Below are 22,500 nucleotides of genomic sequence, written 5' to 3' on the forward strand. Positions count from 1 at the left end.
ACAACCATCATATCGTGTTCATTCCCAAGGACGTACACAAACAAACAAAGAAGAGAAAGCTGTCATTAGGCTGGGATGCCCTTGTATCAAGCTTTGGATGTAAAGATGTTTATACTCTGCTTTCAAAGAGAGTATTAAACAGTTTCTGTATTTATAATAACAACACATATTATGCTCCTATCTGTATTTCACTTTTGCTTCCAAAAGCCTCGATCGTATGTCACTGCGACGCCGTACAAATATAAATCCTGCTGTGGACTTAAGTTCCTCTGGGAGCCAACCTAACACACATTTTACAAATGATGTCGGGGCCCCAGACTGCAGGTTGTGATGAGTTTATGCAGACTGAGAGGGGGAGAGAGAAAAATGACGGAGCGGCGGTGTCATGTTTCTGTAAAAGCACTCCAGAGTTTCCTCGGGGCAGGAGGGCTTTCCTTTGTGTTGGGTCCGGATACATTTGCATATGATCCTCCTCCTGCCTTCGGATTGGCCGGGGCTCCGCTAACATGTGGAAACACACATCCAAACTTTTCTCAGTTGGAGCCAAACTTTCCTGAGTGGAGGAGGATGGAGTGAGTGAGGCAGCAGCTGTATGAGTGAGTAACAGAGCAGGCAGAGAGAGGTGTAGGAACAGAGACAGGATGATATCTTAATTATAAGCGTCTATAATTGTCTCCTGGCCAGACTGGAAGTTTCTTTTTCAGTTTGTTTTGGTTGTGGCTGAAAACTAAAGAAACATGAATTTGATCTTATATGATGATTGATAGTCACAAACAGGATATTGTTAACTTCTATTTCAAAAGAAAAACGCTTTTGAAGTTATTCTAAATTTGAAACAAACTTTTTGTATTGGTTTGAAGGAATGTCAGTTTAGCAATTAGACAATAGATTGTTACTTCACATCATCATGCTGCTGGCTCTGCTTCTGGTTCTGAGTCTTTGCTCTGACGCTCGCTCCTCCGAGTCCACGTCTAAAACTATCCAGTATCGGGTTTGGGAGGAGCAGCCGACGGGAACTCGGGTCGGCCGTCTGGTGGATGACCTCCGGCAGAGAGATGAAGGCGGTCCTCTGGAGGATTTCCAGGTGGTGGAGCACGGAAAAGCCCTTCCCTTCTCCATCAGCACTCGAGACGGGGTCGTCACAACACAAGGCCGGCTGGACAGGGAGGAGCTGTGCAGCGGATCGGATCTGTGCGAGATGGCGTTCAGCGTCCTCTACAGGAAGGGCGGTGCTATAAACTGCCTGCGAGTTCGCGTGGAGGTGATGGACCTGAATGACCACAGTCCCAGCTTCCCCAGCGCTTTACAGGAAGTGGAGATCTCGGAGACGGCTGGCCTCAGGATGCGGATCCCTTTGGACCGGGCCGTGGATCCTGACGCGGGGCCTAATAGCCTCCAAACATACTCGCTGTCCATCAATCAACACTTCGCTCTGGATGTGACTGGTGGGGCAAAACAGGCGGAGCTGGTGGTGATCAAAGAACTGGACAGGGAGGTTCAAGCCACATTCGACCTGATGCTGGTTGCATGGGATAAAGGGAACCCCCCAAGGACCGGGAGCACCTTAGTACGTGTTAATATTCAGGATTCAAATGATAACAGCCCTGTGTTTGAGGACAGCACCCCTACTGTGGAGCTATCTGAGGATACAGCCCGTGGGACAATCATCATCAACCTCAAGGCCACGGATCCCGACCAGGGTGCCAATGGGCAAGTGGAATATTCAATGAGCAAACACACAAGTCCGTTGGTTAAGAAGCTCTTCTTTGTTGATCCAGAGACTGGAGCTGTGAGTATCAATGCTCCTTTGGACTACGAGGTCCAGCCCTCTTACGAAGTCATCATACAGGCCCGTGATCGTGGGCCCAATGCAATCCCCACACACTGCAAACTGCACGTGAAGCTGAGAGATGTGAACGACAACGCACCGAGGATACACATGAACTGGGCTCCAGCCAACTCCCCTGTAGCGACTGTGCTGGAAGGAGCCAAAGAAGACACCTTCATCGCTCTGGTGATGGTTTCTGATGCAGATGCAAGAGAAAATGGCAAAGTGAGAGCGCACATTCAGCAAGGATCTGGGCCTTTTCGCCTTAAACATATCCAGGGTGACAGTTACATTATTGTTACCAATGGCACCCTGGACCGAGAAAAGGAGACACATTACAACATCACTGTCATCGCCCAGGATTATGGAGATCCCCCGCTGTTTTGCGTCAAACATCTGCTTGTCCATGTTCTGGACGAGAACGACAATGCCCCTGTGTTTTCCAACTCCCTCTATAAGGCGTCCTTTAAGGAAAACAACGTGGCAGGTTACCGCGCTCTCAAAGTTGAAGCCTACGACGTGGACTTAGAGTTCAGTGGAAGAGTGTCTTACTCCATACGCAACTTAAATGAAGTGGAAATGAGCACAATACCCTTCTCCATCCACCAGACCAGTGGTGTCATCAGCGTCCAGAAGCCTCTAGACTTTGAGGAATCCCGCAGTTATACTCTAATGGTGGAGGCCATTGACCAGGGTTATCCACCTCTCACCAGCACGGCCTCGGTCCAAATTGACATCCAAGATGTGAACGACAACTACCCAGTTATCAAAGAGCCAAAACCCAGAAACGGTGTGGCTTTTCTAAGTGTACCAGTCAATACAGACAAGGGGGAGATTGTGACGGAGCTGGGGAATGAAACGGAAGATGGATCCACACCTTTGCCGATTAATCGCTCAGTTGGAGAAGGGTTCGTTGGATTCCTTGTGTCCACCATAAAGGCCGAAGACCCAGACTCGGGGGTGAACGGACAACTCAGCTACCTCATCACTGATGAAAACCCTAATGGACTGTTCTTGTTGGACGAGGCTACAGGCCAGCTGTTTGTTAACACCACTAATGCTACTGAGCTAATTGGGAAAACCTTTAAAGTCAACATTGCTGTTTCGGACATGGGCACTCCTAGCCTGACAACCAAGGCAAGTCTAGAGGTGACTTTCATCAATCTTAAAGACCATCTGAAGAACTCCTCACCTGGTAACAGAAGTCATCTCAGCTTCACTATGATGATGGCCATCTGTTTTGGTGGCACCTGTCTGCTGCTCCTGTTGGCCTTCGCTTTGGTGACGACCTTCTGCCGCCCTGAAAAACGTGACAGCCGGGCGTACAACTGCAGACAGGCCGAGTCCACCTACACCCGCCACCCTCGACGCCCCCAGAAGAACATCAGGAAGTCTGACATTCAGCTAATTCCCGTCATCAGAGGCCGGAAAGACGAGTATGATGATAGTGAATCCCAGCCACTGGCCCCGCCTCCAATGACGTCAGACGAGGAACAAACTGAGAGGCAGTATACCTTAACGCCATCAGTCTTAAATACAAGCTTCCATTCCCAAGGCTTCCCAGAAGGGGAGTCCACTCATCACTGCAAAACGCTCCGGAAACCTGGAAATATCGAACTTGATGGCACTTTGCCATTAACACCCGCCACATCGTACAGGACGCTTCGGAAATCCAGGAACCCTTCTTCATCTTCTTCTTCGGTGTCACATTCGAGCACCTTGAAGCGACCAACTCACGTTAAAGAAGAGGAGGCGCAGCAGAGTTCATCCACCCAGGCGACTCTCAGGAGGCCGAGGACTTCAGAGGGAAGAGGACCTGAAGCAGAACATCGACAGATGCTTAGAAACCTGGTTCGTCTGTCCATGGCCGCCTTCGGAGACTCCATCGAGCTTTCCTCAGCTTCCCCAGAAGTGCAGGTGAGAGGCAGAAACGTTCCTACAGTCCCAGTACTAACCATTTATTATTGTAGCATGGTCCTTGTAAGTTAATTAAGATACTCTTTGTTTGTTAATGTGGAAGTCATCGTGCAAAGTTAACTTGAGTGAATTGATCTCATTTTTAGATCAAAAGGCAAAGCAAGGCAAGCTTTATACAACAAAGTGCTTCAAAGCAAACATTTAAAAGCATGAAGTCTTAGTGCAAGGTGAGCAGAATCTCCAATTGCATTTAAAAAACATTTATTAAAAAGTCAAGCTCAATTAGAATGAGACAGGTATAACATACATGAATACAAGTTCACGTGCAGTTTATGAAATGAATACATTGATTCCCCAGAAGTGCAGGTGAGATACAGTAACGTACCTCTTTCCTACAATCCCAGTACTAAACATGTATCACTGCTGCATGGTCCTTGTGAGCTAATTAGGATAACCTTTGTTTCTTAATGTGGAAGTCATGTGTGCAAAGTTAACTTCTTATATTGATCATTATTTTAGGTCGAAAGGCAGAGCTATTTATTACGTACATTCAAACAGTTAGGTAACAAAGTGCTTCACAAAAACATTTAAAAGTAGAAGTGCAAAAGGGACGCTTTAATACAATTACATCAATAGATTCAGAAACTGACAAACAATACTTATGGTACGGATTAAACATGTTATTGAAGTAACTAAAACCATGAGTGTGTTAACAGTCATTTTGCTAAGAAGTCATTTGTTACTTTTACTCCTAATACTTTAAATATAATATAAAAATGTTTACGAATCACACGTAAATACTTTTACTTAAGTATTACTCTCAATGCAGTACTTTTACTTGAAAATGTGTATGTTTACAGTCCGGCTAGCTGATCCACCACTGGTTATTTGAGTCTCAGCCTTGTTTTAAAAGAAGTGAGAGTAGGCATGAGCACTGAAGTTGAAAATAACTTAAATGCAAGTTTGTCAAACATACCCATTTAAATATCATTAATAATTTAAATAAACTTGCAGCAGGATTTCTTAATGGCTTCTTATTTACTTTCTCCACTATAGCATCAACATTAAGGCTAATGCGCTGCTGCTGCTGCTGGCTCTCATTCAAACGTGTGATCACATTTATTTCAACATGTGCTTACAGTTAATGTTGAAGTAATTAAGTCTCCCCCTGCAGGCTCTGAGATTAATCTGAAGTGAAGTCCATTAGAGAGTAAGAGCCTCCCCCACCTAACACACACACACACACACACACACACACACACACACGCACACACACACACACACACACGCACACACGCGCACACACACACACACACACACACACACACACACACACACACACACACACACACACACACACACACACACACACACACGCACACACACACACACACACACACACAACTTCCATTACATTCATCAGGATTTCTGCTTTTTCCAGCCTCCTGTATGAGACAGCCTAAAGGCGGGTGTAGGTTTGTGTGTGTGTGTGTGTGTGTGTGTGTGTGTGTGTGTGTGTGTGTGTGTGTGTGTGTGTGTGTGTGTGTGTGTGTGTGTGTGTGTGTGTGTGTGTGTGTGTGTGTGTGTGTGTGTGTGTGTGTGTGTGTGTGTGTGTAACTAGCTGATGGATGTCCAAAAAGGCAGTGGGTTCATTCAGGTGCTCATGTGTCACAGACAGTAATCCCCCCCCAGAAGCTCTGACAGTCCTTTTTACAGAATATCACATATCAGATTCATATTGAAACCAGGAGAGGAGTGGGGGGGGGGGGCTCCTCTTAGACTCTGTTGGATGAGGCGAGCCAAAGTAAGCTGTGATGTGTTTGTAGTGTAAGCTAACACCGCTCTGACACTCCGCTCCTTCACTTACAAATGACCCAAACATCACTTTTACTGAGGTGAGCTGCTGCGAGAGGAAAGAGGAAAACCGCTCGGGCTAAAAACAGAAACTCTGAGGGGAGCAGGATGTACCGTGCTGTCGGTACAAAGATTTAACCTTTAGAGCAAAACACAAGAGTTTTACCAAATGTAGCTTCATTAATCAACTGGTGGTTAAATGCATGGTTAGAGGATTACAGAGGGACCCAGTGCCTCACATGTAATGCTCATGTAGAGGCAGACATCTGTCTCCACACACTGCAGCAGTTGGTCACATTAGATAATAAGGTCAAACAGATAAATGTGACTTTCCTTTGACTTGTGTTCAGAGGAATGTGGATTGAATCAGGATAATTATACTGACATGCTGAGTGTTGTGTAATACTTGTTAAACTAAAGAATGGAAAGAATAGTGGACTGAAGAATGCAAGACTTAGTAAGTGAATAAGTAGGTAAGCAAGGAGACAAGTAAGTAAGCAAATAAGAAGACATTACGGAAATAAGTAAGTCAGTTTGGAAGTAAGCAAGGAGACAAGTGAGTAAGTAAGTAAGGAATAAAGTAGGCAAGTTAGTAAGTCAATAAATAGGTAAGCAAAGAGACAAGTAAGTAAGCAAGCAAATAAGCAAATAAGAAGGCATTACGGAAATAAGTAAGTCAGTTTGGAAGTAAGCAAGGAGACAAGTGAGTAAGTAAGTAAGTAAGGAATAAAGTAGGCAAGTTAGTAAGTCAATAAGTAGGTAAGCAAGTAAGTAAGCAAGCAAATAAGCAAGTAAGCAAATAAGAAGGCATTACGGAAATAAGTAAGTCAGTTTGGAAGTAAGTAAGTGAGTAAGTGAGTAAGGAATAAAGTAGGCAAGTTAGGAAGTCAATAAGTAAGGAAATAAGTAGGAAAGCAGTTTTTAAACACACAGTTACAAAGAGCTTCACAAACATAAAGAATAATGGACAGAGCAAACTTAAATGAGTAAAATGAACAGGGAGGCGTGTGGTGCAGTGGGTTGTGCGTTGGTGTTCGGAACAGGTTCAAACCCCACTGCAGTCAGCATGTCGTTGTGTCCCTGAGACACTTCACCCCAAATTGCTCCTGTGGGGATTGCTCACAGTATTGAGTATGTAAGTCGCTTTGGGTAAAAGCGTCTAACAAGTAACATGTAATGTAATGTAACGGGGATGGTGATAATATTCCTTCAATAATACAAAAAACAAGAGCATACTTTTATACATATTTCATCACAATTAGATAAAATATAAATGTAATTATTGGGTTAAAGATTAATGATGTCGGTATAACAATCCAATTTTCCTCAATATTTATTATTCATTTATTTTCTGAGCTGACAGAGTTGATTTTGTTAAGAGGACTAAAGGAGGGTGGGGTTTCTCTGGAGCCAGCTTATTGTAGTAGTGTTTTAAACTTTCAGCCATAATCAGTTACAAAAAGGGCAGGCTACGTATCGCTTCTTTTGAGACCATTAGGGATATTTCCAACGTCCAAAAAGGTAGAGGACACGTCTTGTTAAAACTCAGACCCGCGTCACAGAGGGCAAAGGTCACCGCTAACGCCCAGCAGGCCGGATAAAGAGCTCGGGCCACATCCCAACGTGAGTCCCATCACAGAAAGGAAGGGGCCTTTTTCTTTTTACCCAGCATCCTCCTCTCCTCTGCCTCCCAGTAGTCGGTCCAGTTGGCACTCTAGGCGCCTGGGAGGAGGGGGATTTCTTGTTCACCTCCACCTACACACACACACACACACACACACACACACACACACACACACACACACACACACACACACACACACACACACACACACACACACACACACACACACACACACACACACACACACACACACACACACACACACACACACACACACACACCTCCTCTACTCCATATTTCAGCGTCCATCCTATGGAGGAAACTGGCCAGAGAAGAATAGGCTTTTACGTAGAGGTCATTTCCTCTCGCTGCAGCATGCACGTGAAAAAACACGGCTAAAACAAAGTAATATATTAGCGTGCGAGGACGGACACACACACGCACACGCACACGCGCACACACACACACACACACACACACACACACACACACGCTTGCTTTACCCAGTGTGTGTTAGTGTGTGCGTTTCCTCCCCTGTGTGCAGTGTGTATCCGCTGTTTAACGGAGCTGTCAGCAGAAAGCTCTTTGCAGTGAGACGGACGCAGAAGCTCAGTTCTCACACTGAGCAACTAAAGAAAATGTTAGTTCAATTTCTACCTGCATCCACTGTTTAACCAGCTAAACCAACACCAACACACACTCAGGGTTTCAGAGTGATACAGGCTAAACATCTAAATCTAGGAGAGGATTAGTCCTATGGAGCTACAAAGTGTTAGGTTCATTCAAATCTGTTAACATCAGTTTAGGATAAACTTTTGATATTTACCTAAGGTTAAGCTCAAACTTTTGTCAAACTTTGATTGGCCTGCCCTGTAAATGTAGCCTTTACTTTGCATGTGTATTTAGTTATCGTAATTTTAGAAATATTATAATTCTTCTACGGCTGAAAAATAGCATCTTGGCTAACTGCGGCATATTTACAGCAGACATCTTTATTAATGAGCACTAACCCTGTACCCATAAAGCCTTTTTAAAGTGTTGTTTACGACATAAAATACGTCAGTAAATACTTTAAAAAAAGGCTGTTGCTAACAAGTGCCTAAATGAGACGACTGAACATCATCGTGCCCGTCATGAAACATCTTTAGCTTAGCGGTGGTGACGTGAAGTCATGTGACCGTGCTGTAGTTCCTTTATAGCCCAACATTAGCTTTTAACTTCAGAAATGTGTGTTTCAGCCCTTGTGCTGCTCACATTATTATTACTTCACGTCATCCCTGCACCGCTCTTATATAAACTATTAAAGAATGTATCTTCAGATAAAGTCATGACTCTAACCCTCCTCTTCCTCTCCTCTCCTCCTGCAGCAGATCTCCCAGCTCCTCTCTCTCCTCCGGCAGGGTCAGCTGCAGCCTCGGACCAACTTCAGAGGAAACAAATACTCTCACCGCAACGGCAGGTCAGTCCCCTCACCCTCCTCTTCCTCATAATGATCTTTACTCAATAGAAAACCTTCATCCTCCTCCTGTAATGTGGTGAGTCCGACCTCGCTCTGTCTCATGTGGTCTGAGGGTTTCAGAATGAAAACATTAAGAGAGACGCTGGGTTTGCGGTTTTTCAACCAAACTTCAAGATGTTGTTTCCTAGCAGATTTGACGGCAGAAATTCCCGCTTTGTTACAATCTTCTCCAGTCAGTTCCCTAACAAGGGTCACTTAACACAACCACGGTCTCTTCCACTTGACTTCACACAGGCTGAAACCCTCAAAAAGATCTTGATGTGGATTCTTCCCTCCTCTTTTCCATCACTCTCTTCCTCTGCCAGCTGCAGGTTTCTGTGATCTCTGCTGCGCTCGCTGATCAAAACCCTCTGATAGCAGGACACGCATTAAAGGGGAATGCCACCTATTTTAAAGACTCACAGATGTTTATTTCCTGAACCAGGACAGGTTGTTTTTGAAGAATCAGGAATGTAGATAGAGAGGCAAAGTCCCTTCCCTTCCAGTGTCTGAAATGGGACCTGACTTTAGGGTAAATATCAAGAAAGATGAAGAAAGAAATTATGAGTGACAACGGGAAATATCAAATAATCCTTAATCAGTTTTTCATTTATTGTGACTTGTAATGTTTTTGCATTTGTTACCTGCCTTAAAAGCTATGCTTAAAAGTCACGATACACAGTAATTAAAAAACTGATAAAGGATAATTTGATATTTTCTTACTTATCACTTAACAATTTAGCTAACTTCAGCATTTTCACATCAAGTATTTTATACTGATGTTCAGTAAGTTGCACTTAAACAAACAAATAAAGACAGACAGACTGAGCATCAAATTCAAAGTATTGCAGATATGCCATTTTATTTTGTACAGGTATTAATAAATCTATGATATGTGCCATCTATATTGAGCAGTGCTGATTCCCATTTGAATTGTGCCAATAATTAACCATTTTATAATTTTTAAAAAAGTTCCTAAAAGTTTGTTGTAGTCCCATATAGTTTTGTATCTTATATGACCAACTCTAGCTAACAGAGTTACTTAGCTTTGTTCCACATATTAATGTAACACCATCTTACATGATGTGTTTTACAATTTAAAACTAACTGTATCTCTTTAATCACAAAATCATCTTAAATCTTATATTGATGAACATCATACAACATACATGTCTCTCATACCGTAAGGTAAGGAAGGAAGTAAGCAAGTAAGTAAGAAAGCAAGCAAGTAAGTAAGTAAGTAAAGTAAGCAAATAAATAAGTTAGTAAGTAAGTAAAATAGTAAGTAAGTAAGTTAGTAAGCAGGTCAGTAAGTAAGGAAGGAAGGAAGGAAGAAATAAATGAAGTAAGCAAGTAAGTAAGCAAATAAGTAAGCAAGCAAGTAAGTTTGGAAGTAATTAAGTAAGTAAGCAAAGAAGTAAGTAAGTAAGTAAATAAGTAAGCAATTAAGTAAGTAAGTAGACAAGGAAACAAGTAAGTAAGTATACATTTGTAAGTAAGCAAGGAGACAAGTAAGTAAGCAAGTCAGAAAGAAAGTCAGTTAGAAAGCAAGCAGGCAAGTAAGTAGTGAGCTATATATATATAGCTATAAGTAAGCTATATTTTCCCTCAATGTGGTCCACTCTGTTGCCGTGGTGACAGACTGATGGACGTCTTCCTCAGAGTCTCTGACCCACTGACCAGCTGCCACTGAAATAACAGCAACAGACCAACAGGACGCAAAGTCAAAAACCCAATGTCACAGGAAGAGTGTCTCATAACCCCCGAGTGAGTGAGTGAGTGTGTGTGTGTGTGTGTGTGTGTGTGTGTGTGTGTGTGTGTGTGTGTGTGTGTGTGTGTGTGTGTGTGTGTGTGTGTGTGTGTGTGTGTGTGTGTGTGTGTGTGTGTGTGTGTGTGTGTGTGTGTGTGTGTGTGTGTGTGTGTGTGTGTGAGGCAGGTTACAGCAGCTATCTGTGAGTGATTCAGAGTGTCTGTCGGGAAGCAGCTACCTCAGCGTTATGATACCGATGAGATTAGATCTGACATCACCTTGATACAAACAGGGCTCTGTTTCACTTTAACACACACCTTAATGTTCCTTTGATGAGTGGCCTCAGATCAGCAAACACTCATATACATCATGGGATCATCTGCAATCAGTATGAATCATTTGTGTAGGCATTGTGGAAGTCCTGACCTCAGATCAGACAAAGCTCAAGTTGTTTCAGAAGTCCATAAAGAGTTTCCTTTAATCAACTTAATATGTTATTAATTATAAAACACCACTGTATAAATTGTATTACAATGGACACATGTCGACTTACTTTAACTAAAACATATTTGATTTTTATTTAGTACTTTATTTAATATTTTAATCTAACTTTTGATGTTTCTATAACAATCTTTATTTTATTATTGCACATTTTACCTGGACTATTGACGTTTAAATACATATTTATTTCTGTTTAATTTGATCATATTATTCTTATATTTATATAAATATCACATTTTATTTGATCTTTTAATATAAATATTTGTATTCAATTTATTTGTTGTTCTTTTTTATTTAATTCTAGAGTACGAACAAGATAAGATGAGATAGTACTTTATTGATCCCAATTTGGGAAATTGTTTTTGTGGCAGCAGTATAAAAGACAAGGCATTTTACAATAAAACAAAACTACAAACAAACAAGAATAGAAATAAAATAAAATAGAAAATATACATATAGAACAAAACTGCATTTTCTTGTACTTTTTAAGTCCTAATAAAAATGGTTTAAACACTGCCAGGGTCTCACACATTGTTCTTTAGCACATCCATGAAAACATTAAGAACCAACTTTAACTAAAAAAGACCAAGAAATCTTGATTAGCGCTTCATGAAAGCAGACCTCCAAAAAACAATGTGTGTTTCTATATCGTGATTTCAATCAGCTTGGCCATCGTTACACACTTCCACCAAGTTCGATGGAAATGAAATGGGTCGTTGTTCTGTTTTCCTGCCAACTCACCAAACAGACAACAACCTCTTCCTCTGAGATAATTATCTCCTCACAGTCAGATGAGATTTTAATCTTAAATCCCGGAATAAGATCAGGTGTTTGTTTTGGAGTGATTTACTCATCTGTGAGCTCGTCTTTATCTGACGGCCACTTCCTGTCTGAGCCTGCCTGCAGCTAAACACTCTGATACTACAGATATACAGATGTGTGTGTGTGTGTGTGTGTGTGTGTGTGTGTGTGTGTGGGTGTGTGTGTGTGTGTGTGTGTGTGTGTGTGTGTGTGTGTGTGCGCGTGTGTGTGTGTGTGTGTGTGTGTGTGTGTGTGTGTGTGTGTGTGTGTGTGTGTGTGTGTGTGTGTGTGTGTGTGTGTGTGTGTGTGTGTGTGTGTGTGTGTGTGTGTGTGTGTGTGTGTGTGTGTGTGTTCGGTATGTGTGTGTGTCATCTGAAGCCTCAGCAATTGTATCTCCGTCTTATCTCACTCGAGCAAACCTCTGTTTCTGATCTCAGGATTATCACCGGAGTCATGTCTGCTTTTTGATTCAGATTCAAATTCTGTGTTTTTCTGGGAAGAAACATTGTATGTGTCAAAAAGGATTGTGGGAAATCAAATGGCCATGAAGTTTATTTTCCTCAAAGCCGTTGGATGAATAAAATATTTACCCAAGGTTTTCTCAAACTGTACCTATCTTAAAACACAACCCTATTTATTTTTGCTTTTACAAACACATGTCTAAGGAAAGAGGCTTTTTATAAGTTAGGGAAACCCATAACTTATTCTTAAACTTCTGATTTTGGGATACAATATATCAAGAAACCTGACACTTGTCTTTGACTCTATTGGTCTTATTTAATCATCCGTCAGTTACTCGATAAGTGGCTGAAAATGTCAAACAGAAATATTTACAGCAACTTTATTTCAAAGCAAACGCAACAAGTATGGTGTCGATCTGACTGTCTGACTAAGGATTCACATCCTTTTTAGAAGTGTTACTTATCTCTTTCGTGTCAGTATGTTGGAGTGTGGTATTGTGCCTGATAGTTGTTTGTGTTTGTGTGTTTTCATGCAGATATGGAGGTCAGGACTGTTCTGATTGGCAGAGCACCAAAGACAGCGGACACGGTGAGAGCGAGGCTGGAGACGTCGACTGGGAACCGGGAAGAGACTCTCCCATAGACCCCCAGCTGGAGGAGGGCCTCAACCACCTGCTCAACAACGCAGGTAAACACACACACACACACACACACACACACACACACACACACACACACACACACACACACACACACACACACACACACACACACACACACACACACACACACACACACACACACACACACACACACACACTTTGATGCACTGATCAAAAATGACGATGGCTAGCATTCTGTCCTTGTAACTTCAATTTTTACTAAAGCTTCCATTTTTAGAGACAATTTTTGATTGCATTGATCTTTGAACTTTACACAAAGTTACACTTACAGTAGTAACATGCAGATAATCATGGAGGGTTGTACGGGAATGGTCGAAAAATAACACAAAGAAAATCACCTAAATATATACAGAGTTACAGAAGATAATGTACGTAGTAACATGGATGGTAGTAATGGAGAAATATAGATTAATAATAATATTTCTTCTCTCTGTTTGTCACCAAAAATAAGTAACACTCACCTGACTGATGGTTAGGACTAACACTACTGTTACTAAACTCTATTTTCTGACTCTGTAAACTGAGCTGGTGTCACTGAGTTTACCCTCTCAGTGAAACGCTTTGATTCTTCAGGACAAAAGCAGCTGATCTTTGACCCCTGCAGAAAATACACACTGGTCACTTTACAATGGACTCACACTGACACATGTAGAAAACAGGAAGACAGCAGGAAATAACACAGAGGCAGGTTTTACTTCCACATCCACATCCACCCACACACTCATCTGCTGTTGTTCTTTTACTCATCATGTTGATACTGCTGATAAACGTGGACTGGCTTGTTTAAAGCTAATAGAAAGAGGTTACAGTGGTTCATGTAAGAAAGGATGTGCAGCGAGGCAGTCATTGATAAAAAAGGACATCGGGATCCTGATCGCCCTGAAGGGTTTTTTCCCGCTTACAATCTTAAGATAAAAAAAAAGTATAGAAAAAAGTACGTTCCACTTAATTTCCTAATCTCTACATACTGTACATACAAATAAATATCAAAAAAGTAGTCCCCTGTGTTTTCTGATGGACGAAAACTATTTTTTGTTGTCCACAGCCAACGTTAAATAGACCAGACTTCTAGTATAGAGCTCCTGCGGATGATGTCACATATGCTGGTCACGTGACGAGAAACGAAGGGGGCAGCCATTTTGGCAGTAATCGCGTCAGTAAATTCATTGGCAGGCACTGGCAGACTGTCGAGGATGGTGGATAACTGCTGTGCACCAGGTTGCACAAATAGGCGTGGGAAGAAGAAAGGTGTATCTTATTATCGCTTTCCAAAAGACGCGGAGAGGAGGGAAAAGTGGATCGCAGCGATTAAAAGAGCCAGGAGCCGTCTGAACAAGACTGAAAGATGGGACCCCCCGGCCGTTTGCTTTCGCTTATGCAGTGATCACTTCATATCAGGTGGGTGAAGGAATACAGTACAATGCTACAAAAAGTTTTCAAAAAGCAAAAATACAAACTAGTTTCAGACGCACTGCAGTAGCTATCCAAGCTAATAAACAAACATGCTAACGTGACACTGCCGTAGCTAGACAAGCTAATAAACAAACAATGCTAACGTGACACTGCCTATCAAACTGGAATAATTTAATACTTACCCTTGCAGTGATGATGCCGAAGTTTTTGGATGTAAGACTCCACAGTTGAATGTTGTTTACGAAGCCGGACTGACACCATTTGTAAGCCTCCAAGCTTTTGTAAGCTCTGAGGGAGTCTCCTGAGTACACTGATGGAAAGCTTACAAGATAGCTGTGGATGTCCGCGTAGCGCAAGTCGGGTACATCGTCTTCAGAGCAGGAGGTTATGCTCTTGAAAAGCACACCGGGTGCATTATATGGGTCGCTTATATTTTATCTTTCTAATTTTGTACTATAAAGCCGAATTTCACTTGAATTAAAATGAGATGTATACTCGCACGGTAGGAAAACGCTGGTGCCGGTCGTCATGTTTACTGCCAAAATGGTGGCTGATAACCAAAAGTCACGTGACCGCAGGAGCTCTATAGTCCCTTGATCCTTCTTAGCGACGGTCTGTTCTCCTTAGCAACGGTCTGTTAGCTTAAATTACCAGAACTCCGGAATGTCCAAATTGACCAATCAGAATCCAGTATTCGACCAAGCCGTGTACTAATGAAAGCTATCTTAGTGGTTGATTGCACTTATTGTAATTCACTTTGGATAAAAGTGTCAACTAAATGTAATCGATTGTAAAATAAATAAATTCCACCGTGCAGTGTGTGTGTGTGTGCGTGTGTGTGTGTGTGTGTGTGTGTGTGTGTGTGTGTGTGTGTGTGTGTGTGTGTGTGTGTGTGTGTGTGTGTGTGTGTGTGTGTGTGTGTGTGTGTGTGTGTGTGTGTGTGTGTGTGTGTGTGTGTGTGTGTGTGTGTGTGAGTGAGTGTCAAACAGTTTCTTCCTGCTATTGTAGAGTTCTGAGCCCGGGGGCGAGTGGATGGGTTTACCGGCTGATGATAGAGCGAGCTGCACTTTATGGCAGGAGAGAGAGAGAGACACACATAAAGAGTGCGTGGGAGTGTGTTATGTGTGTGATGCTTGACTCACCTCCACGCTGCAGGCTGTGCTATCAGTGTAACTCACACCAGACACCTTTGACAGTGTGTGTGTGTGTGTGTGTGTGTGTGTGTGTGTGTGTGTGTGTGTGTGTGTGTGTGTGTGTGTGTGTGTGTGTGTGTGTGTGTGTGTGTGTGTGTGTGTGTGTGTGTGTGTGTGTTTGATGAAGCCATCAAAGCATTAACACATTCCTCTCTATTACATGTGTGTCCTGTAACTATTTTTTGAAGGACTGCCGTGATGAATCACACCAACATAAACCGGTCTCTTTGTCTGAAGATGATATTACAGGTGTTGAGTGTGACTGTGTGTGTGTGTGTGTGTGTGTGTGTGTGTGTGTGTGTGTGTGTGTGTGTGTGTGTGTGTGTGTGTGTGTGTGTGTGTGTGTGTGTGTGTGTGTGTGTGTGTGTGTGTGTGTGTGTGTTTGTCTCAGATGTGAGAACTCGGGTAGCTCCTATCATGGTTATTGTTACGTTTAGGATGGTGTCATGTGAACTAATTTTAACACCTCCCTTTGCACGTGATTTTATTTTTAGTTTGATGTCAAATAGACAAAAACCCTCAGATTCAGGTTAGTGCGTGTGTATGTGTGTGTGCGTGTTTGTTTGTGTTTGTTTGTCTGTGTGTATGTACCTGTAGGTAGATTTGGTTTATAGTTAAAGAGGACTATCAGCAGTACTATCCTGGTACTCGATCAGTAGATTTATTTCTATTAGTAGAGCTTTTGAGGCACTGAAGCCCTCAAGATAGCAGCTTTAACTACACAAGTACACACATCTTATAGGGTGTGCCTCTAAAGCCTCATCATAACGTTTACATTCAAATTATAAAGCAACATTTGAAGGCTGTGCAGGTTCTTGATTTGCATGTGTATTTGTTGAGTTTGAAGCCTGTATTTGTGCACAGTTGCAGATGATATTTGGTTACAACACTATCAATAGGACTATAGTGTTTTAAGAGTTAGATCCCAGTGGAGGCGATGGACGAGTCTGAAGTGTGTGATCAGAGTAGCTTTAATTAAAGCAAATTCAAATAACCTAAATTAAGCACATTTGTTGAATTAAGATATCATAATCAGTTCCAAATTTACAACATGTCTTTAACCGACCAAATTTGCTTCAATCAACCTTTTTTTACGTTAAAAACTCATTTTAACTGATGTCAAAAATTCTTGAGATATATTGATTAAAGCTGATTTAATGAAAACAATTGATCAATCAATTCTCAAATGGGATTGTTTACACTAAGAGGAAGTCTTCTCCTTTCACGTTCTGTATTTATGTTTGTAATAAAGTAGAACTGGATGATTTTCCGTTCAAATGGAAGCAACATTTAAGGCTAAAATCTCTAGATAAATTAGAGAAAGGTAGCACAGTAGGTATAACTGTATGACAGGACACTGACATCTGATATCTGTCTTTGTGTTTCTCACTGATGCACACTGTGAATGTTTGCACCAAACATTTGAGGAGGAGGGTTTAGTTTACAGGTTAAACATTTCAGTGTTTCATCTCTGAGGATCTGAAACTGGATGCGTTTGTAACTGAGAGAGAATTTCATGTTTGGTAAAATCCTGCACGGACAAAAGGAGGAAAGAGGAGGAGGGTTAACTCAGAGGGCGGTCTGTGCCACCGGGTGTGTGTGTGTGTGTGTGTGTGTGTGTTTGTATGTGTGTGTGTGTGTGTGTGTGTGTGTGTGTGTGTGTGTGTGTGTGTGTGTGTGTGTGTGTGTGTGAGTGTGTGTGAGAGAGAGAGTTAATTCCCCTCATCTGGTTGTGGTTAGATGAAGGGGTCCGCAGCAGGCTGATCAATCACAGCTGAGTTTAACGTTTACTCTCCGCTTCATTCATCTGATAGAATTAATCACTGCTTACTTACATTTACTTTCAACATCAAGTAAAAACGTGCACTGACGTCGAGAATTATCTAAATAGTTTGAGTATTTACTAAAACTGGGGATCAGTGTGTTATTGTTTGAGTGATTCAGGATCTTACCACCTTGTTATCAGAAATGTATCACAAGACTAAGCTGAATACTCGATGCTGATTGGTCGATTTGGAAAATTCTGCATTCTGGGCTTTTTTAATAGCAGACCGTTGCTAAGGATAACATACTGTTGCTAAGGATAGCGTGGGCACTCTTTAGCAAGGTGTGATTGCTTTGAATAAAAATACAAAAAGTTATTTAAATAACCACTGGTCCAATAATAATCATATTTATTTACAGCATTTTGAAAACATTTGAAATAGCTAATAAATGAAATATCATATAACTACTATCTATGTTTGATTAGAATGCACTCATTACAATATTTAGAAAATGTATCTGAGGTGAGAAATCAAAAATATTGTTAATTTGGCCAAAACTATAGAGGAAAAGTAACGTAATGCAATATGTAAGATACAAATACAAGAGGAAAGTGAATTGATAAACCCAAAGACCTTTTTTAATGACTACAAAAAGGCTCAGCAGCTGATCCAAACATAAATGCTTTTGTTCCTCAGTCTGTCTCCATGTATGCAGACAGAGCTTGTTAAGTACTAAACATTGTTTGTTATGTGTTCCATATAATAATAAGAAAAGTATAAAGTGCTATTGATGTCAATGTGTGCTGGCGTCTGTTCGTGAAGCTGTTGTCTCGACTTACGCCAATAACCATCCTCATGAACGTCTGCCAGCGACGTGCTGACAGAACTTCATTGTTTCAGATCAAATTAGATCAGATGAATCTTAAAAATAGCTCTTACGGGGATGTTGTTGTGCGAGCAGATAACACGACACCAGCACAGCACGTAAACAGGAAGTGATGAGGATCAAAGACACTAAACTGCTTCCTTTCACTTGTTCCCAGCATGTTTTATAGAAAATAAAGAAATGAAATGAGACGTATAATCTTCGGTTTGTGCGACAGACACGCCCGGTGTTTACTCCTCTGACAGACACTGTAATAGAGGTATTTTATGGCGCTAAGGACGTGATGTTTAGCCGAATTCTTTCAGAGCGAAGGACGCTGTGGAGGGCAGGATGATCCTGTTGACAGCAGCAGATAAAACACTTTGTCGCTTCCTTTCCTTCTTCCCTTCCTGCCTCCTTCTCCTCCAGCAGTGAGAGATAAACAAGGGGAGGCAGCTTCAGTTAATCCACACAGACACGGATATAACTCCATATTCTAACATTTACTGAAGTACTGGACTAGTTTTGATATCAATTCTTTGCTATCTTGTACTTTCACTACATCACATGACATTACATGTTACTTGTTAGACGTTGTATTTGCTGATACCTTGGTTGCTGATTGGCTAATGGTTACACACGAGCCAAAACATCGTTATGACATCATAAAGTGGCCAAAATCTGATCAGCAGGGACACATGGTGATGTAGAAGAGACATGAAGAAGAGGGGACACATGTTGATGTAGAAGAGACATGAAGAAGAGAGGACACATGTTGACGTAGAAGAGACATGGAGAAGAGGGGACACATGTTGATGTAGAAGAGACATGGAGAAGAGGGGACACATGTTGATGTAGAAGAGACATGAAGAACAGGGGACACATGTTGATGTAGAAGAGACATGAAGAAGAGGGGACACATGTTGATGTAGAAGAGACATGAAGAAGAGAGGACACATGTTGACGTAGAAGAGACATGGAGAAGAGGGGACACATGTTGACGTAGAAGAGACGTGAAGAAGAGGGGACACATGTTGATGTAGAATAGACATGAAGAAGAGGGGACACATGTTGATGAGAGAGGACACATGTTGATGTAGAAGAGAAATGAAGAAGAGGGGACACATGTTGACGTAGAAGAGACGTGAAGAAGAGGGGACACATGTTGATGTAGAAGAGACATGGAGAAGAGGGGACACATGTTGATGTAGAAGAGACATGAAGAAGAGGGGACACATGTTGATGTAGAAGAGACATGAAGAAGAGGGGACACATGTTGATGTAGAAGAGACATGAAGAAGAGGGGACACATGTTGATGTAGGAGAGACATGAAGAAGAGGGGACACATGTTGATGTAGAAGAGACATGAAGAAGAGGGGACACATGTTGATGTAGAAGAGACATGAAGAAGAGGGGACACATGTTGACGTAGAAGAGACATGAAGAAGAGGGGACACATGTTGATGTAGAAGAGACATGAGGAAGTGGATTTTGACCTTTGAAATGAATCTCTTTCTCTTTCTGCAGACGACGTGTTCTCGGAGATCAGTGACCCGTCCTGGATGGCCCGCCTCTCTCTCCCGCTCAGCAGTGATTACCACGACAACGTCTTTGACCCCACCGGGCCACCGTCCCCTGAGAGTGAGCTTCCCCCCCGGGACACCCTGGACTCCTCCTCCTTCTCCACATTCGGTAAAAACCTAAACTTCAAAACAATAACTCTGAAATCTAGAGTCAATGTTAGATTTTATTTCATTTTTTTGGAATCAAAGTCGGATTCCCATTGAACTTTAGACCCACCGAAATCACACATAAAGTCACTGTAATGCATGTAGATTCATATAAACTCCCAGACATACAGTATGGATAGACATTTACAGGCCTACATTTGAGTTTATACAACATACTGTACAACGCCATACAGTTAGATTTAAATTGGGAAGATATCATAACATTACAAACACTTCATCGCCATTTATTCACTGCAGCTTTTGACATTGAAACTTTTGAATCTTGGATGAAAGGAAATCTTTGAAGCTGAAATCAGTGATTCTTCATTCTTCTATCATTTTAAAGATATGTTTTCCCCTCCTCCTCTCTGTCCTTTAGGTAAGACTCCAGAGAAAGAGGGTCCTCTGGGGGGGGCGCTGCTCTCTGAGGTCAGCACCCTGTTTGAGATGCTGATGACCCAGAAAGCGGACTCTCACCCCGGCCCTCGACCCGACGTGCTGTACCGTCTCTCCGCTGCGTACCGACGCTCGCTGGGCCTCGACGCTAACGCTACCAACGCTAACAACGCCCCAAAGCACTCTGGGAACTCTGAGAAGAGGCCCGGCCACGCTGCACCGCCCGGACTTTACCAATAACAGTAACGTCCGTTCACTGAACACTGGAAAGACTCTGGGTAGGAGGAGGATTTTAGAGGCATTATGTGATGAACTGTGATTTGAATGACTGTAAATAAATTCACGATGAATCATTTTTTGTAGAATCACAACTTCAGGATGTGTCACGTTCAACACTTCTGTAGCAAAACTGAAATGAACGAGAGTCTGAGGTTGCTTTTGTCTGAAATACATAAAACATTCAAATGAATACCATAAAATGCCAGCTCTAACTGAAGGCTTTGTTAAACGTGTAGGTCTTCAACGCGCTCTTAAAAGTTTGGACAGTGTCTGCCTCTCTGACTCCTGATCTTAAATATGATTTGAATGACTGTAAATAAATCCACGATGAATCTTTTTTTTGTAGAATCACAACTTAAATGTAAAGGATGTGCCACGTTCAACACTTCTGTAGCAAAACTGAAATTGCCTTTGTTGCAAGCGCTATTATACAGAGATAAAAAATGCATTGAAAAGTCTAAAATTAACGACAAGTCAAATCACCAACTTAAGGCAAACTTATTAATATGAAAACTAAATTCACTTGGTAAGATTCACTGGTTATACAACTTTGAAGAACTCATCAGTAGTATTAGTAGTAGTTAGTAGTAGTAGTAGTGGTTAGTAGTAGTAGTTAGTAGTAGCAGTAGCAGTAGCCGTAGCCATAGTCGTAGTATTAGTAGTAGTAGTGGTAGTAGTAGTAGTAGTAGTAGTAGTAGTAGTAGTAGTATAACCTTTATTTAGCCAGGAAAATCAATTAAGAACACATTTTTATTTTCAATGATGACCTGACCGGAGGCACAAGGCTTCCTGAGGGGGGGGGGGGGGGGGGGGTTGGGAGGAAGAAAATAAAAAGACAGACTCCGAACACTACAGAACCCAGGAGACAACACAATGACACAGAGCAGAGATGGCAGGCATAGCAGTTCAACATATCACATATCTAAAATAATACTCAATCAGTCATTAAAATAATATAGAACATTCATTCATTCAATCATGAAGGAGATGCATTCAGAGTGAAAGTAAAGCTTTACCATCAATGACCAGGAAGCATCCAGCACTTCATTCAGCTTTCAATAAGACTTAATGACAGGATAGACTAAAAGAGAAAGGCTGTATAGTGAAGGAAACAGGAAGTGAACGCAGGAACTTAAATCATATTTGAAATGAGCAAAAAGGGTAAATGTGAAAGTTAACAAATGGCCAAGTGTACTTGTAACCTTGAGCACAAATACTTAGTTAAATATCGTTGGATCTCCATCGTCAGACCTAAGTATAACAGTATTGTTAACCGTCAATACATCAGGAATCAATCAGCTTTAAATGGCAGGAATCAAGTGTGATGGAAGGAGAACAAAGATAGACTAAAAGAGAAAGTGGGAATGACAAGTTCAAGGCGATGGGAAACAGGAAGTGAAAGCGGGAACTTCAATCTCGTTAGAAATTAACCATAAGGGTAAAAAAGGCGTCTGGTTTTCTTTTACCTTTGATCCTCTCAGGACGTTTTAAACCCTTTTGTGTTTTGGCCGTCAGACAGTGAGCCGTGGACCAGGAGGAAACGTGGCATTGTCTTTAAAACGCTGACAGATTTTGCTTAGGATCACCATCTTCAGATCAATGTATTCGGGACGATACAACCCAGTCTCACGGCATTTCGTGTTATAGTCACGAAATTAATCTGTTGATTCGTGTTCACCAACACCATTTCCCCATTTTTTTCATGTCACACAGAACGATTTTTAAAGCAATGTAAATAATGACAAATTAGAAGGAAAAAAATATTTTAAAAAATACAGATTTCAGTATTCTGACACAGAACGATTTTAGAAGCAATGTATTTCTGTTGGTAGTATGTTTTGTGCCTGCACCAAATAATAACTAATTAGAAGGAAAAAAAGATTACAAAAATACAGATTTCAGTATTCTGAGTCTCTGAGCCCCATTTCTTTTCCTCGCGG

General features: G+C 41.7%; 1 protein-coding gene across 1 annotated transcript in view; it reads left to right on the forward strand.

The window, feature by feature from the left end:
• Positions 1 to 550: 550 nt before the first annotated feature.
• pcdh12 (protocadherin 12) overlaps positions 551 to 22,500 on the forward strand; it is a 23,309-nt gene continuing 1,359 nt past the window's right edge. The window contains exons 1-5 of the mRNA XM_079667811.1: positions 551 to 3,745; positions 8,591 to 8,682; positions 12,771 to 12,922; positions 19,683 to 19,847; positions 20,265 to 22,500. The exon at positions 20,265 to 22,500 is cut by the window's right edge and continues 1,359 nt beyond it. Coding sequence (XP_079523937.1) covers positions 908 to 3,745; positions 8,591 to 8,682; positions 12,771 to 12,922; positions 19,683 to 19,847; positions 20,265 to 20,521 — 3,504 coding nt within the window. The 5' untranslated portion in view covers positions 551 to 907 and the 3' untranslated portion in view covers positions 20,522 to 22,500. The remainder of the gene's footprint in view (positions 3,746 to 8,590; positions 8,683 to 12,770; positions 12,923 to 19,682; positions 19,848 to 20,264) is intronic.

Source organism: Notothenia rossii (genome assembly GCF_949606895.1).
Source record: "Notothenia rossii genome assembly, chromosome: 3".
NCBI lineage: Eukaryota > Metazoa > Chordata > Actinopteri > Perciformes > Nototheniidae > Notothenia > Notothenia rossii.